The sequence below is a fragment of the Impatiens glandulifera genome, chromosome 4 (genome assembly GCF_907164915.1).
Source record: "Impatiens glandulifera chromosome 4, dImpGla2.1, whole genome shotgun sequence".
Lineage (NCBI taxonomy): Eukaryota > Viridiplantae > Streptophyta > Magnoliopsida > Ericales > Balsaminaceae > Impatiens > Impatiens glandulifera.
In genome coordinates this window covers 17477762-17494959 of record NC_061865.1, presented here as the reverse complement: position 1 = coordinate 17494959, position 17198 = coordinate 17477762, and the positions used below count along the sequence as shown (strand labels likewise).

The window sequence follows — 17198 nt, the reverse complement described above, 5'->3', positions numbered from 1 at the left end:
TGTTTGTTGCAAGGGATAGTGTCTTTTTGGAAAGAGAGTTCCTTTCCAACAAGTCAAGTGGGAGAAATATTCATCTTGAAACAGTTCAAGATGATGAAGAGCAACAAACTCAACAACAAAATGACATGGATGATGTCGATGCAGAGATGATTAATTTTGAAGGCTTAGGGCCTCAGATCATCCAAGAACTGGAACAAGAGGATCTACAAACAGTTGTAGATCATGTTCCGGATTTAGTTGTTGAACAAGTTGAACCCACTCGTAGATCGGAAAGTCCAAGGGTACAACCAAGACGTTATGATGATTTCATCTTAAATGTAAGCCTTGATGTTCTTATGCTAGAACATAGTGAGCCTTCGACCTATAAGAAAGCAGTGACAGATCCAGACTCCAATAAATGGCTTGACGCCATGAGGTCTGAAATGGATTCAATGTTTGAAAATCAAGTATGGGACTTGATAGATTTGCCAGATGGGGTAAAACCCATAGGAAGCAAATGGATTTTCAAACTCAAAAATGACAAGGATGAAAATGTATCTGTTTTCAAGGCAAGACTAGTTGCCAAAGGTTTTAGACAGATTCATGGTATAGACTATGACGAGACATTTTCACCAGTTGTCATGATTAGATCCATTAGGATAATCCTAGCTATTGCGGCATATTATGACTATGAGATATGGCAAATGGATGTCAAAACCGCTTTTCTAAATGGTTTTTTGGAAGAGGATGTGTACATGACACAACCTGAAGGTTTTGAAGATCCAAATCATGCTGGGAAGGTATGCAAGCTTAAGAAGTCCATTTATGGACTTAAGCAAGCATCTAGGAGTTGGAACTTTCGATTTGATGAAAGGATCAAAGAGTTTGAATTCATTAGATGCGAAGAGGATCCTTGTGTTTACAATAAGTTTAGTGGGAATAAGGCAGCCTTCTTAGTATTGTATGTGGATGACATACTACTTATTGGGAATGACATTCCGATGCTAGAGTCCGTAAAAGAATGGCTGAAGAAATGTTTCTCAATGAAAGACTTAAGAAAGGCCGAATACATACTTGGAATTAAGATCTATAGAGATAGATCTAAGAGGCTTCTTGGATTAAGTCAAAGAACTTATATTGATAAGATTCTTAATAGATTCAAGATGCAAGATTCCAAGAATGGAGTTTTACCCATTCAACAAGGTGTATATCTCAGCAAGACGCAGTGTCCTAAAACACCTGCTGAGCTTGAGAAGATGAACAAGATCCCATATGCTTCTACTATAGGATCTATCATGTATGTCATGGTATGTACACGTCTAGATGTTGCATATTCTTTGAGCATGTGTAGCAAATACCAATCAAGTCCTGGAGAAGCACATTGGAGTGCAGCTAAGAATATCCTGAAGTACTTAAGAAGAATAAAGGATGATTTCTTAGTATATGGGGGAGATGAAAAATTGATCGTACAAGGCTATACTGATGCAAGCTTTCAGACTGACCGAGATGGCTTTGAGTCTCAATCGGGTTATGTCTTTATCCTTAACGGAGGAGCTGTGAGCTGGAAGAGCTCCAAGCAAGGTACTATAGCAGATTCTACAACAGAGGCTGAGTACATTGCTACTAGTGAAGCAGCAAAGGAGGTCGTTTGGATGAGGAAGTTCCTAGATGAACTCAGTGTTGTTCCTAGAATTTCAATGCCTATCGACATTTATTGTGACAACAATAGTGCCATAACTCAGGCAAAGGAACCGAGTTCGAGCTCCAAATCCAGACACGTTATGAGAAAGTATCACCTTATTTGACACATCATCACTATGGGTGACATTAGGATGTGTAAGGTGCATACTGATGATAATATTGTAGATCTATTGACCAAACCTATGCCTAGGCCCAAGCATGAGAGTCACACTAGGGATAAGGGTCTCAAGCACATTGGAGAATGGCTTTGAGTTTACTTTTGTATTACATTATGTATTTATGAGTGTTAGACACCAGTTTTATGTTTGACTTGATGATTTTATGATATATGATATTTCATCCTTATTTATATTGTTTTATCGATATTGAATAATATGTCCAAATAATTCATTATTAACAAATGGGATCACCTTAAATGTTCTGGTGAATGAAACCCCATTAAGTGAAATGAAGTTTTGAATTATTAAAAGTCTATAGTTTGAAATCATCAAATGGACATAGATGATTTTATAAGTTACTATATTGTAAGCTGACTGATAGCGTCAGGTTTCATGGGCTATAAGGACATGGAGATGTCTAGTAAATTACATATATGTGTATGGATGATACATGTAAGACTGACCCACCTTATGACTCTCCAAAAGAGATTTTAGAGTTTTAAGTTAAACCATGTTTAGTAGATTCCTCATACATGAGTATGTTGTGGCCTCACTTGATGATTGGTATTTCTTTGACACTGTTAAACGCTTTCCGTAAAAAGGAGTTATAAAGGCAGTAGTTGGGATTGCTAAAAATTGAGTGGGAGCCATAGTCCTACAAGAATGGAGAAGTCCTCCTACTTCATGTATACTGTGATACATTGAACTAGAATGGTGTCTCGGCCACTTGAAGAGAGAGAACTGTAAATGCATGACCATGCTCGGATGGATTAATATGAATCATCCGTTTAATTGACAGTTCAAACTCAGAGTTCAAGAAACATATTTGATAAAAGATATGAATGTCACCATATCATCAAATAAGACATTAAGAGACAAAAGTATCTTATATTGCACACTTGTTTAAGGACAAGTGGGAGATTGAAGGAATTGTGTCTTTTAATTTAATGTGCAATGACTAAATTTGGATAGGACAAATTAACAGATATAATTTAATCCGATTATTTTAGGAGTCGTAGTGCTTTGCTAGAAGTCAACTACGATTAATGGGGTTAAACCTATAACTATTATAATCGGGTCCTATGAGGTCACACTCTTAGAGTTGACAGACTAGATAAACGAGAAAGATGGTTAATTATTAATACATATTAGATATTATTTATAATAAGAAATATTATTTATTTGTGAAATAAAATAATATATAATTAATGGTTAATTATGGAGCTAAGACTAATTAATAAGAGAATACAAAAGGGTAATAAGGCCATACGTTTTTGTTTTTTTGTTGTTTTTTGATTCGCTCTCCTTAATTAGGTAATGAATTTTATTTAAGAGATAAATATTCACTGGTTTTGCGAGAGACACGAGATACGTGATAATAGAGAGAATTATTCATCTTTCAAAAATGGTTTTTGCCATATTACGGTGGTAACTTGTAAGAAGAAAAGAAAGAAATCATCTTTTAAATCTAGCAATTGGATTGCTTCACCTTTGTCTCTTTCGTCCTAGCAGTCGAAAGTAAAGAGATCTAGTCGGGCTCGTGTGGACTAAGTAGAGGAGCAACACGTGGGGCTCTCGATTATTCATTACTACCAGATCTAATCCGGTTCACGCATCAAAGGTATATTACTATAATCTATATATCATGATTCTATCAATTATGCATGGATCATATGATTAGATGTTTAGATTAGATCTATAAATTATTCCGCTACGCACATCGAGCTTGGAAAAGAAAAAGTCAACAAATCTTTCGGGGGAGCAGTGATAAATGTATTTTAAATAGAGAATTACCTCTAATTGTTAGCTATGTAATTTTATGTGCTCTATTCAAATAGATGTATTATTATTTTATTTTCATATTATAAATATATTAAAAAATTATAATTTTGTTTATTGAATCATTTTATAAAAATAAATAAAGTAAAGAAATGACGATGATTTGAGACACCCATAAAAAAGAATGTCGTGCATATATGTGAAGAAAATTTTTTCAAAATAATCAATTAGGGAAAATAATTAATTGAAAATACACATAAAATTATTTAATGAATGTTACCATTATTTAATGACTCCACTCCTAATTTTTTAGATTTAAAAGAATATGTGTTTACAATAATGGTTGAGCAAATAGATTAATCCCATCTATTTTGCTTTATTAAGTTAGATTCATAACTATTATTTGTTAGTTAAAGGCTATTATTTTCTCAAAAAAACAAAAAACAACAAAAACAATCCATATTTAAAACCAATTAATTAAATTATTAAGTATTATATCAAACTAAATAAAATATTTATATTTTAAGTAAATACAAATTTTAAATTACCCTTTCCAATCCTTTTTCGTGTTTTTCTTTTGTCACTCAAATTCTTTCTTATTTTGAAGTTATACTTTTCATTATTTTTCAATCAAATATTCACCCTGACTTTGTACATTCAACTTAAAAATTACTTGATTTTGACTCGAGAGACTTATTTGATTTGAGTTATTTAAATTTTATCCTAATAAATTATTAACTCATTATAAACTAATTTCATCAAATTAGTTAAATTAAGGATATAAATAAAATACAACATTCAAATTGTTTTTGACATGGTTTATTCATTTGATTTGATTAATTAAAATATTGATTGGTGGGTTTGATTTAGATTAATATATCAAAATTTAATAAAATTAAATGCTCAAAATTAACTACAAATTAAAAGTATTACATTCAATTTGAGTAAAAAAATTTATTCAAAATCAGTTATAACAAAAAGAAATGTTATAAAAAATGCATCAAATAATTAAACGTGTAAACGGTTTAGTTAAGTTATTCACCAAAAATGTAAAAAAATAAAAATTGGTTAAATTTTAAACAATTAGCTTAGTGTTTTGATTTAATTAATTTGATAAAATATATGAAAATTATATATAAAAAACTAGTACCAAATTTTGTATAGCTGTTGCATTCTTGTGCAAAATTGTCCAAATTTATTTTATTTGGTGTTAAAAAAAATTATATGAATCACTTCATCAGACTAAACTAAAGATCATGAATTTGAATTTCACCATAAGTAATATATAATAATAACATTTAAGAATTTTTTTCTTACAAAACCAATATTTAATCATTTTATTTGGTGTTTATGGAATTCAAATGTTTTACCTTTTAAATAAATAAATTAAAATATGTAAAGTTAAATTATATAAATTGTCAAATATTATAAAAATAAATATATAACCAACAAATACTCTAAAAAGATACCGAGTAAATATATTTTGACTTTGTATAATTTTTTTTTATATCCAATTCAATGGAAAAACTAATTAATAGAATAAAAATAAAAACAACTAATGAGCTAGCTTTAGTTTTAGTTGTATTGAGAGTTCTAATTATGTCAAATAATGAAATATAAGTTGTCTGTCTACACTTATTTTTTACATCTTTCAATTTATAATTTTCAATTTTGGTATCTTAAATTTTAACATTAAAATTAATTTTTTAATCGTTTTATTACGTGATTATGTTTCATAATTAATTTGAGATCCATATCATATTGATTGGATACCTAACTAGTTATTAAAAAATAATTGAAGAAATTTAAATAAAACATCTTTCAAATAAATAAATAAATTGTCCAAATATTATTTTTAAATTAATTAATTGTATTTTATTTTTCAGTTGTTATAAAAAAAGTCCAAATAAAAAAAAATACATAAGCCAATTTGATCATCTTCAACATCATAAGCATAACAACACAATAGCACTTATAACACAATTTGACGTGTGTAAGCCTAAGGATAAGGACAAAGGTGGTGTTTGATTGAAGAATTGTGTCGAATAGAATAGTGTCGTTACTTATAATTATTTATGAGCCTTACAATCTAAGCATGATTCTTTATGGGTTAAATGGGTGCACTCCCGGTTTATGAAACGTGAATTGTGTATATGGACGTGCAAAATTACCGACGATATGGCTTGGTCTTTGAAGAAGATATTGAAGCTCAAAAACAGAATTGGTTCGATCTTTGACATCCGAATTGATGATGGATGTGGCACTCTTTTTTGGCATGATCCATGGTTCGAAAGCAAACCATTTATTAGTATAGATAAATTCTGAGGCCTAAGGATCAGGAGGGATTGTGCGGCTGCCACGGTTCACGACATTCATAGCGGGCTTTGGGTTTCGAATATTATTCTTGAATTGGAAGGCAAAAGAGGTATTGACCATTTGAGCGGTCTCAATCTTTGTAATATGGCTGATGTGCACTCGTGGAAAGCGGAAGAGAATGGAAAAATCAAGTCTAGTGTGATTTGGAGCGTTATTCGGGAGAGATGTCAATTAGTGGGTTGGGCTTCACTTGTATGGTCCTCTAGACTTATCCTGAGACACCGGTTTATACTTTAGCTTGTCTTCCGGAGAAGGCTTAACACTCGTGATCATATTCTTGTTTACATGGATATCTCGGATCCTAGCTGTGTGTTTTGTAGTGGGTCCTTGGAATCTATTGATAATCATTTTGGAAGCTGCCCATTTGTTAAATCCATTTGGAAATTATTCTCCTCGGCTATGGGTATTGGGAGTTTGTCGGAGTATTGGGATGAGATCATTGTTGTGATCTAATCATTTGAATGAAAACTAATAGAAAGTTCTTGAAAAATAAAAATTCATTAAACTTGTCAACTTTTGTAAATCGTTGTGATCTAATCATAACTATAATCGATCCTAAATTTTGATAAAAGTTCTATCATCTGCTCCTCTACAATTTCGGAAAATTTTGTAAATAATTGTGATTAATCATAACTTTAATTGATCCTAAATTTTGTAAATAATTGTGATTATATCACCAACTTCTCTACAAATTTACATTATTCATCATTTTGCTAAATTTGAACCCTAAACTTACCTATCTAAGGCCAAAAAAAAAGTTTGGAAAAAACTAGTTGTAGTCATTTTGATAGACATTTTTGGAGATTCAACTGTGAACTTATTTTAACTCCAATTCTTCTCAAAATATGACACACACTTCAAATAATGTTTTTTTTTTATGCATAATTCACTCATGAATGAAGATAAGATAAGTTCGACATAAATTCATTTAATCTTCTAAATTATAAACGGGATAAATTACAAATTTAAGACAATTGTAGAAGAATTTTATTAAATTTAAGGACTTTCGTAATTTTTGTAATTATTTAATAACTCTTCTTACAATATTTTATTATATTTAGAACTCATCGTTAACACCCTCACTAACCCTACTAATTTATTTGTTAAATATTTTATTTATCATTTATTATTTTATTTAATTACTATAACTATTTTTAACCCTCAAATTATTTTTTAAAATATATATTATATAAATATTATATATAAATTAATGATTAAATTTAATATATATAAATTATATATAAATTATATATATATATATATATATATTATAAATTATATATAAATTATATATATATATATTATAAATTATTTTAAATTTTATTTTATATAAATAAATATAGATATATATAGATAAAAATAAATAATATATATGTACATTTTATATATATATATATATATATATATATATATATATATATATATATATATATATATATATATATATATATATATATATATATATATATATATATATAAATATAATGTTTAATAACTATATAAATATAAAAATTAATAATAATATATACAAGCGATTTAATAATTATATAAATATAAAATTAATAATAATATATATATAATATTATATATTTATATATAAGTGATTTAATTATAATTAAAAATAACGTATAAAAAATAATATTTTAAACTTAAAAGTTTATCTAAAAAGTTCACATACGAGTTGTTCACATTTCTAAAAGTTGAACGACAATTTATTTTAAAAATTAATTTAAAGGCTAAAAGTAATCGATTAGAGTAATCAGAGAGAGTAAGTAATTTTCCCTTTAATATATCTTCCACAAATACATCTCTACCAATTTAACCATCTCTTTTCTATCTCCATTATATTATATCCCCGCAGGAATCCCCTTCGTCATCTTTTGGATCATTTTTAATTGTCTTGGATGAAATCAGAGAAGAATTATGCTACGTCTTGTTGGGTTTTTGTTTTCCTTGGTCAATGAGGAAAAGCCCAGCAAATAGGTCCATTTGGGCCCCCACTTGATTCACTTATTTGGGAGTAATATAAAAGGGGAGAAATCTTCTTTTGCAAGAAATAAGAGCAAAAGAAAGAGAGTGAAAATCAAGAAAGAAAAGAGGGGAAAAACTTCAATTTCAGCAGCCTTAGTATTTTGATGATTGCCGGAGTTTGCACCGTTGGATCGTTCTAATTTTTGGACAGCAGCTTCACAACTTCCGGGCGAACATTCTGAACGGTGGAGATCGGATTCGGAGGTCTTTAGGTCGGAGTTTTATTGCCGGAACAGTAGCAGTTGTTTTTGGTGATATTCTTCCTTTCTTGTTCTTTGATTGTTTCTATATCCTTGATGTGCATGTTTCCAAGGGTATTATGAATTTGTATGCCTCTAGTATTGTCTAGATAAGACTTTTGTATTGCTCTCTTACTGGTGATAGTGGATTTTAAGCGGCACTAGGTGTCCCGTGGTTTTTACCCATTGAGGGGTTTTCCACGCTAAAATTCTGTGTTGTTTGTGTGTGCTTGCTTGGTGTGTTACTCACTGTTTTAGGTCTGTGTTGATTGCATTTTGCATACCTATTTGTTATCTTCCTCACAGGTTTAAACGGTTTGGGAAAGTGTTGCCAAACGTAGGATAAATTCTGCATTTGTTGTTTACTGTTGTGGTGCATTTCCATCAAAGTGGTATCAGAGCCTTGGTTGCTTATTTGTGAATTGAACTGTTTGAACGATGGAAACTAATACAAGTAGGATGATTAATTTGAATGGTTCAAATTATCATGTTTGGAAGGCAAAAATGGAAGATCTCCTATATGTGAGATTATTACTTACCTGTTTTTGCTACTGATAAACCTGAGAATAAAACTGATGCAGAATGGACTATTTTGCATAGAGAGGTTTGTGGATATATTCGGCAATGGGTGGAAGATAATGTGCTGAATCATATTATTGGGAGACACATGCTCGTACTTTGTGGAACAAGCTTGAACAGTTGTATGCTCGGAAGACTGGGAACAATAAACTGTTCTTGATTAAGCAATTGATCAAGTTACAGTACAAAGATGGCACTCCTGTTACAGATCACTTAAATGCGTTTCAGGGCATTGTGAATCAGCTTTCAGGAATGGGTATCAAGTTTGATGATGAGATTCAAGGTCTATGGCTACTTGGTACATTACCGGATTCTTGGGAGACTTTTAGGGCATCCTTGTCCAACTCTGCACCGGATGGTATTATCACCATGGAATTGGCTAAGGGCAGTGTTATGAATGAAGAGATGAGAAGAAAGTCACAGGGTTCCTCTTCACAATCAGATGTCTTGGTCTTTGAAAAGCGGGGGAGAAGTCAGAGTAGAGGTCCGGGTAACAAAGGAAATCAGCGTGGTACTAGCAACTCCGGTAAAGGGAAGTATGCTAATATTGAGTGTTACTATTGTCGTAAAAAGTGGCACACAGTAAAGTTCTGCAGACAGGCAAAGAAAGAGAACAAGAAGAAAAACTACAACAACCAGAACAACAATCAAAGGAAAGATGACGATGGCAGTGACAATGTTGAAGTGAATACTATCACTAATGATTTCTTTGTTTGTTGTGATGATAATTTGGTGAACTTTGCACATGATGAGGCGAGTTGGGTGATTGACAGTGGAGCTTCGTGTCATGTTACATCACGAAGAGATTTTTATTCATCTTACACTCCAGGTGATTTTGGGGATGTCAAGATGGGTAATAGTGGGCTATCAAAGGTTGTTGGTATTGGAGAAGTCTGTTTGAAATTTGATACTGGGATGGAGCTGGTTTTACAAAATGTAAAACATGTCCCGAATATGAGATTAAATTTGATTTCTACAGGTTTACTTGATGATGATGGGTACAACAACTACTTTGGTAATGGTTTGTGGAAACTCACTCGTGGTTCTTTGATTGTGGCAAGAGGTAAAAGGTGCTCAAAGTTGTATGTGGTACAACCGAAGATCTCCAAGAGCATTGTTAATGCTGTGGAGAATGCTGACATGACTGAGATATGGCATAAGAGACTTGGCCATATGAGTGAAAAAGGCATGGCTTTGTTGTCAAAGAAGGAAGTGTTATCAGGTGTAAATGATGTTCAGTTGAAGAGGTGTTCTCATTGTCTTGCAGGTAAACAAAACAGAGTTTCCTTCAAGAGTCATCCTCCTTACAGAAGAGAGAACATACTTGATCTTGTTCATTCTGATGTTTGTGGTCCTATGAAGACAAAAACACTTGGTGGTTGCTCATATTTTGTCACATTCATTGATGATCACTCCCGGAAGGTATGGCTTTATACTTTGAAGTCTAAAGATCAAGTTTTAGATGTGTTTAAGAAGTTTCATGCCTCAGTTGAGAGAGAGACTGGAAAAAAGCTCAAGTGTATTCGGACAGACAATGGAGGTGAATACATTGGGCCATTTGATTCTTACTGTAGAGAGCATGGTATTCGGCATCAAAAGACTCCTCCAAAGACACCACAGTTGAATGGCTTAGCAGAGCGGATGAACAGAACATTGGTTGAGAGAGTCAGATGTCTGCTTTCACATTCATGGTTACCGCGTTCCTTTTGGGGTGAAGCGTTGAACACGACGGTACATGTTATTAATCTAACCCCTTGTGTTCCTTTGCAGATTGATGTTCCTAACAGGGTTTGGAGCGGCAAAGATGTTTCTTACAGTCACTTGCGAGTCTTTGGATGCAAGACATTTGTGCATATTCCCAAAGATGAAAGGTCAAATCTTGATGTGAAGTCTAAGCTTTGTGCGTTCCTCGGCTATGGCGATGATGAGTTTGGATACAGGCTTTATGATCCAGTTCAGAAGAAGCTTGTTCGAAGTCGGGATGTTGTGTTTATTGAAGATCAGATTTTGAAGGATGTTGAGAAGATAGAGACAGTTCCTCGACATAGTGATGATCTTATTGATTTGTGTTCAGTTCCTCTACAACATGTTGACACACAAGTTGGAGATGATGTTCCTATTGATGACCATGGTGCTGATAATGTTGATGCTCAAGAGCAAGATGTAGATGAAGTTGTTCACCTAGAGTTACCAGTTCCAGACATGCCACCATGTGTTCCACTCAGACGGTCTACGAGAGATCGTCATCCTTCTGTACGTTATTCTGCAAATGAGTATGTTCTTCTCACTGATGAGGGGGAGCCTGAATGTTATGCAGAAGCTATTGAAGATGAGCACAAGAAAGAATGGGCTGAAGCTATGCAAGATGAGATGGATTCCTTGTATAAGAACAATACTTATGAGTTGGTGAAGTTGCCTAAAGGCAAGAGAGCATTGAAGAACAAGTGGGTTTATAAGGTGAAGACTGATGAGTTCACCACACAACCCAGATACAAAGCTAGATTGGTGGTCAAAGGATTCAGCCAGAAAAAAGGTATTGATTTCGATGAGATTTTCTCTCCGGTTGTGAAGATGGGTTCTATTCGGGTGGTTCTCGGTTTAGCGGTCAGTCTTGATCTTGAGGTTGAGCAGATGGATGTCAAAACTGCTTTCCTTCACGGTGAATTGGATAAAGAAATCTATATGGAGCAACCTGAAGGGTTTCAGGTAGAAGGTAAAGAAGACTATGTGTGTAGACTTCAGAAAAGTCTATATGGGATGAAGCAGGCACCGAGACAGTGGTATAAGAAGTTTGAGTCTGTTATGGGGGAGCAAGGCTACCGAAAGACTACTTCAGATCATTGCGTTTTCTTTCAGAGGTTTGGTGATGATGATTTCATCATTTTATTGCTTTATGTTGATGACATGCTTATCGTTGGCAAGAATGCAGGAAGAATTGCTAAGTTGAAACAGCAGTTGAGCAAGTCTTTTGCAATGAAAGACTTGGGGCCTGTGAAACAAATTCTTGGGGTACGGATCACTCGAGATAGAGCTGCTAAGAAGTTGCATATGTCACAAGAGCGATAGATTGAGAAGGTGCTTTGTAGGTTTAACATGGACAAAGCTAAAGTGGTTAGTTCTCCTCTTACTACCAACTTTAAGCTAACAGATAAAGATTGTCCTACTTCAAAGGAGGACATTGAAGATATGGATAAGGTTCCATATGCCTCAGCGGTTGGTATCTTGATGTATGCTATGGTATGCACAAGGCCGGATATAGCTCATGCAGTTGGTGTTGTTAGTCGGTTTCTGTCAAATCCTGGCAGGAAGCATTGGGAAGCAGTTAAATGGATTCTCAGATATCTGTGCGGTACTTCCAAACTGGGTATCACATTTGGAAATGAAAAGCCGGTGCTTATGGGATACACAAATTCTGATATGGCTGGAAATAAGGATAACATGAAATCCACTTCTGGATATTTGATGACATTTGCAGGGGGAGCTGTTTCATGGCAATCAAGATTGCAAAAGTGTGTGGCCTTATCGACAACAGAGGCTGAGTATATGGCAGCAACGGAAGCTTGCAAAGAACTATTGTGGTTGAAAAGATTTCTGCAGGAGCTTGGCTTCAAGCAACAACGCTACGTGGTTCTTTGTGATAATCAAAGTGCAATACACCTTGCTAAGAATTCCATGTTTCATAAGAGAACGAAACATATTGATGTGCGGTATCATTGGATTAGAGAATCTCTTGAAGATGGGTTGTTTGAACTTGATAAAGTTCACACTGATGATAATGGTTCCGATATGTTGACAAAGGCATTGGCAAGGGAAAAGTTGAAGGTGTGTTGTTCGATCGCCGGGATGGCGAAATCTTCCTCATAGTCAGGAAAAGGGGGAGATTTGTTGGGTTTTTGTTTTCTTTGGTCAATGAGGAAAAGCCCAGCAAATAGGTCCATTTGGGCCCCCACTTGATTCACTTATTTGGGAGTAATATAAAAGGGGAGAAATCTTCTTTTGCAAGAAATAAGAGCAAAAGAAAGAGAGAGAAAATCAAGAAAGAAAAGAGGGGAAAAACTTCAATTTCAGCAGCCTTAGTATTTTGATGATTGCCGGAGTTTGCACCGTTGGATCGTTCTAATATTTGGACAGAAGATTCACAACTTCTGGGCCAACATTCTGAACGGTGGAGATCGGATTCTGAGGTCTGGAGGTCGGAGTTTTATTGCCGGAACAGTAGCAGTTGTTTTTGGTGATATTCTTCCTTTCTTGTTCTTTGATTGTTTCTATATCCTTGATGTGCATGTTTCCAAGGGTATTATGAATTTGTATGCCTCTAGTATTGTCTAGAGAAGACTTTTGTATTGCTCTCTTACTGGTGATAGTGGATTTTAAGCGGCACTAGGTGTCCCGTGGTTTTTACCCATTGAGGGGTTTTCCACGCTAAAATTCTGTATTGTTTGTGTGTGTTTGCTTGGTGTGTTACTCACTGTTTTAGGGCTGTGTTGATTGCATTTTGCATACCTATTTGTTAGCTTCCTCACAGGTTTAAACGATTTGGGAAAGTGTTGCCAAACGTAGGATAAATTCTGCATTTGTTGTTTACTGTTGTGGTGCATTTCCATCACGTCTTCCTTCCAAAAATCATTGTTTAGTATCTGGTTTTGAATAAGAAGAGCGACAGCAGAAAGAGAGAAAAAGAAGTGGGAAGGCTATGATGAAATGAAGAGTAAGGAAATAAGGTGTTTTGAATCATATGGAGCCTGAGCACACCACTTGAACCCCTCAACTCATCAAATAACATTGTTTTTTGCTTTTGGGAAAATGTTGTTGGTGGTGTGCCTTTTTCTGTAAAACTAAAACAACTTTTATCTTAATAGATTCCCATGTATGTTGGAATTAATTCATGTTAAACATAGACAATATTTAATTACACAACCATATCTTCATAAAAGAGAAATTCTCCAGCTTTAATATTACTACTAGGAGTTTGTGCTCTCCACTTTATCTTGTTCCTTGGACCACTTTTTGACATGTTGATTTGGTTGATGTTGAATTTGTTTTGACTGGGAAGACAAAGTTATTATTAGTATATTAATTTGGTTCTCATTATCAACTAGTATCATCAAACTCTCATTGATGTTGTTGTTTATCATCATCTTATTATTATCATTATCAACATGAGAATCATCTTATTATTATTATCAGCATGAAAATCATAATCATCATCTGATTCACCTCCTGGATAGTTTAGGGTACTAGGAATTGTGAATTGTGTTTGTATTACCCACCTTCAACAATATAATTCATAGCACTAACTACATATTGTGGTTTTATATATTAGAGTAACACACAGACTAAAAGATTGAAATGAATATATTTCTTTAAGTTCACATTGTCATCTTTATCTAGGTTCGACTTCTAGACATTTCTCTGCTACCAAAACCATTCAAAAGAGCCACTAAACATAGTGCGAATATAGGATATTTTGTCGATCAAAGCTGGGTACTCTCTAAATTTCAGAAGAGATCGTTCCTAAAATAGATACATATATAAGAAAGGCTTAAGGCAACGAATGACACAATGAGCAAAGACAGTGAATCCGACTTGACATGTCACATCCTATTGGAGATAAATTTTTTTTTGGCTGAAAAAAGGTTTCTCGCTCACTACAATTCATCCCGTCTTCCTCGTATTTCCCCCTCTCTCAACGTGTTAGAATCATTATAAATGATATTTTCAAAGATATTTTCCCAATATGATTATTATATTAGTTTCTATATAAATATAATATAATATATATATATATTATATTTATATGGAAACTAATATAATAATATAATATTGAATATATATATAATAGACTCAACCTATATGTAACTAAAATATATCATTCTAATACAATATTCTCCCTTATATTATAACATGGTGTCAGATCCAAAGTTTTGTTCTTGAGCTATAAAATTTAGTCTTCTGCTGCCTCTATAAAGTTTAGTCTTCTGCTGCCTCTATAAAGTTTAGTCTTCTGCTGCCTCTATAAAGTTTTGTTACTTTAATCATTAATGGAGGGCTCTAAAAAATTCTATTAATTTTTATTATATTTGTTTATTTAAAATAATTATGTTGATATTCTTATATTCTTTGACAATCATATTTTTTGAATTTTGTTTTCAGTTGTTGCTTTATCTCAGTAGTCAATGCACATATTTTTATTGGTCTTAATCCAATAATATGTGTTTCTTTACTGGTTATTTAGTCAACACACTGCCATTCTTTCGTTAGGGTGAATTTCTTTATAGGTTTTGTTTCATCCAACATTCTATGTCCATGAGATTCTACATTCTTTGTTAGTTTTCTTTTATGCAACACACTTCCTTCCCGTCATTAGATGGATGGCGAGACTCATGAGTAACTTCAGAGTTCATTCGGTTGTTGCTTCACCACAACCTTCAATGCCCATGGGATTCTAACTCTTCATAGTTTATTAGTCAACATACTACCATCCTGTAACTGGATGGAGCTCACGTATTTCTGAAGATTGAATAATATATATCATGAACATTTCAAGATTTCGTCTTCAACCTCAAGTTATTCAAGCGTTTTCCATCTTGAGTTTGAGAAATATTGTTAAATATAAGATAATATATCTATAAAATATTATCACAATATAATAAATTGTGGTAATATATATTATATTATTTTATTAGTTGACCTAACCTATGTAACCAAAATATATCATTATAATACAATCTTTTCTCTCTTTATCCAACACAAAACGCGAAAGAGTTTATCTCAATGTGACTCTTCTTCCTACCTTTTTCGGACCAAAATGCTACAAAATTACTCCCCTATTTGTATCTTCTAGCCCCGATTCAACATTCGTGAAGTGAAACAAAGCTCTCGTTGTCGTCGTATAATAGTATGTTCTTAAGAAACCCTAATTTTTTCTTAGTATTGTACTTTGTTTTCTTTCATAGTATTTAAATCATTATATGAACAAGGAAATCAATAATATGTATGAAATCAATGCTTTATTTTTAATATGAACATGTTTATAAAACTAGGAGGTAACGCATTTAAAACTGTATTTATGTAGTATCATTATAAATGATATTTTCAAAGGTATTTTCCCTTCACCATGTAACTGGAATGAGAAAGAATATAGGAGCCATGATTCTTTATGTAAACCGTCATTTCCATGAATCTATCTTAAAAATTCGATAACAAAACAACAACATCCTTTCTCTTTCCTTCATAACTTTATAAAATTAGTCCTCTCCTGAGAATCAGTTTTGTTAAGACTCACTGATATTGCAATCTTGTTTGTAATAAATATGACACTTGTATGATATATTATTATTATATGAATGAGTTTTTCATGTTTCTTCCTTGTCATATTTTATAGCACTGCCTGTATTTTTGATAACAGTTTCAAGGAAAATAAGAGAAAATATAATTGAGTAATGACTGATATGTTGTGATGTGGATGTCCCTTGTAATGCAATACTTGTTGTATTTTGTCCTCTTAGCTAGAGAGACCCAACTTAGTGCGGGCTTTATTTAGACACGCAGTATATAATATGATATTATTTTTCACCTAGATTTTTAGAATAACAAGTGAGAGATTAGAGCAAACACAAATTTTGGGATATGAAGTAGTAGCTAAAAAAAATTGTTTGTCGAAATTTGCACTGTTTGATAGACTTCAAACGTTGATAGTTTGTTGGTTATTTTGGGGACTATGTTTTGAACGATGAAGATCTGTTTTTCGAGACTTCTAAGTCAGTTAAAAAAACAGAATTGCAGAATTGATATGGTTATTTAATCTTGGTCTTTCTTAATCTTAGTTGTTATTGTCAAGATTGTTGTATGATTTTGATGCAATTGATTAAACTATAATTTTATTATATATAGAGTGAACCCTTACTTGTAACTTTGTTGATGATAATAGATTGTTAAGTGGCATGTTCAGGTGCCGTAGTTTTTTACTATTGATTTGAAGAAACTTTTTCAATGCTAAAACTTGTCTTAAATTGTTGTTTCAATTTCATTCTGTTTTGCTCATCTATTATACTCAATTAATTGAGAAAATGTTCTATTTTGAATAATATATTTCTCATCAAAGTGGTATCAGGGCCTGATTTTGTATTTGAGTATAAGAATGGAGACTAACGCATCTAGATAACACATCTAGAATGGTGAACTTTAATGACTCTTATTATAATATTTGGAAGGCTAATAGAATATTTGTTTTATATTAATTTTTTTCATTTACTAGTGTTCTCTTTAGTTAAACCTGCAGAAAAAGTGAGGATGATTGAATTTGTTTACATAAACAAGTATGTGATTATATTCGTCAATGGATTGATAACAATGA

At 32.7% G+C, this 17198-nt stretch overlaps 1 protein-coding gene across 1 annotated transcript; it reads left to right on the top strand.

Annotated features, from left to right (window-relative positions):
* Positions 1-11935: 11935 nt before the first annotated feature.
* Positions 11936-12706, top strand: LOC124934840. Its single transcript, XM_047475339.1, has 3 exons — positions 11936-12191; positions 12375-12469; positions 12527-12706. Exons 1-3 carry the CDS (start codon positions 11936-11938, stop codon positions 12704-12706), a joined length of 531 nt encoding a protein of 176 aa, XP_047331295.1.
* The last annotated feature ends 4492 nt before the right edge of the window (positions 12707-17198 follow it).

What these genes read in the sequence shown, in the direction of transcription:
- LOC124934840 (XM_047475339.1), top strand. Translation starts at nt 11,936, where the DNA reads ATGGACAAAGCTAAAGTGGTTAGTTCTCCTCTTACTACCAACTTTAAG. An exon ending in GATTCTCAGATATCTGTGCG is followed by an intron (nt 12,192 to 12,374) that starts GTACTTCCAAAC and finishes TATCGACAACAG; the next exon opens with AGGCTGAGTATATGGCAGCA. An exon ending in TCAAGCAACAACGCTACGTG is followed by an intron (nt 12,470 to 12,526) that starts GTTCTTTGTGAT and finishes ATGTTTCATAAG; the next exon opens with AGAACGAAACATATTGATGT.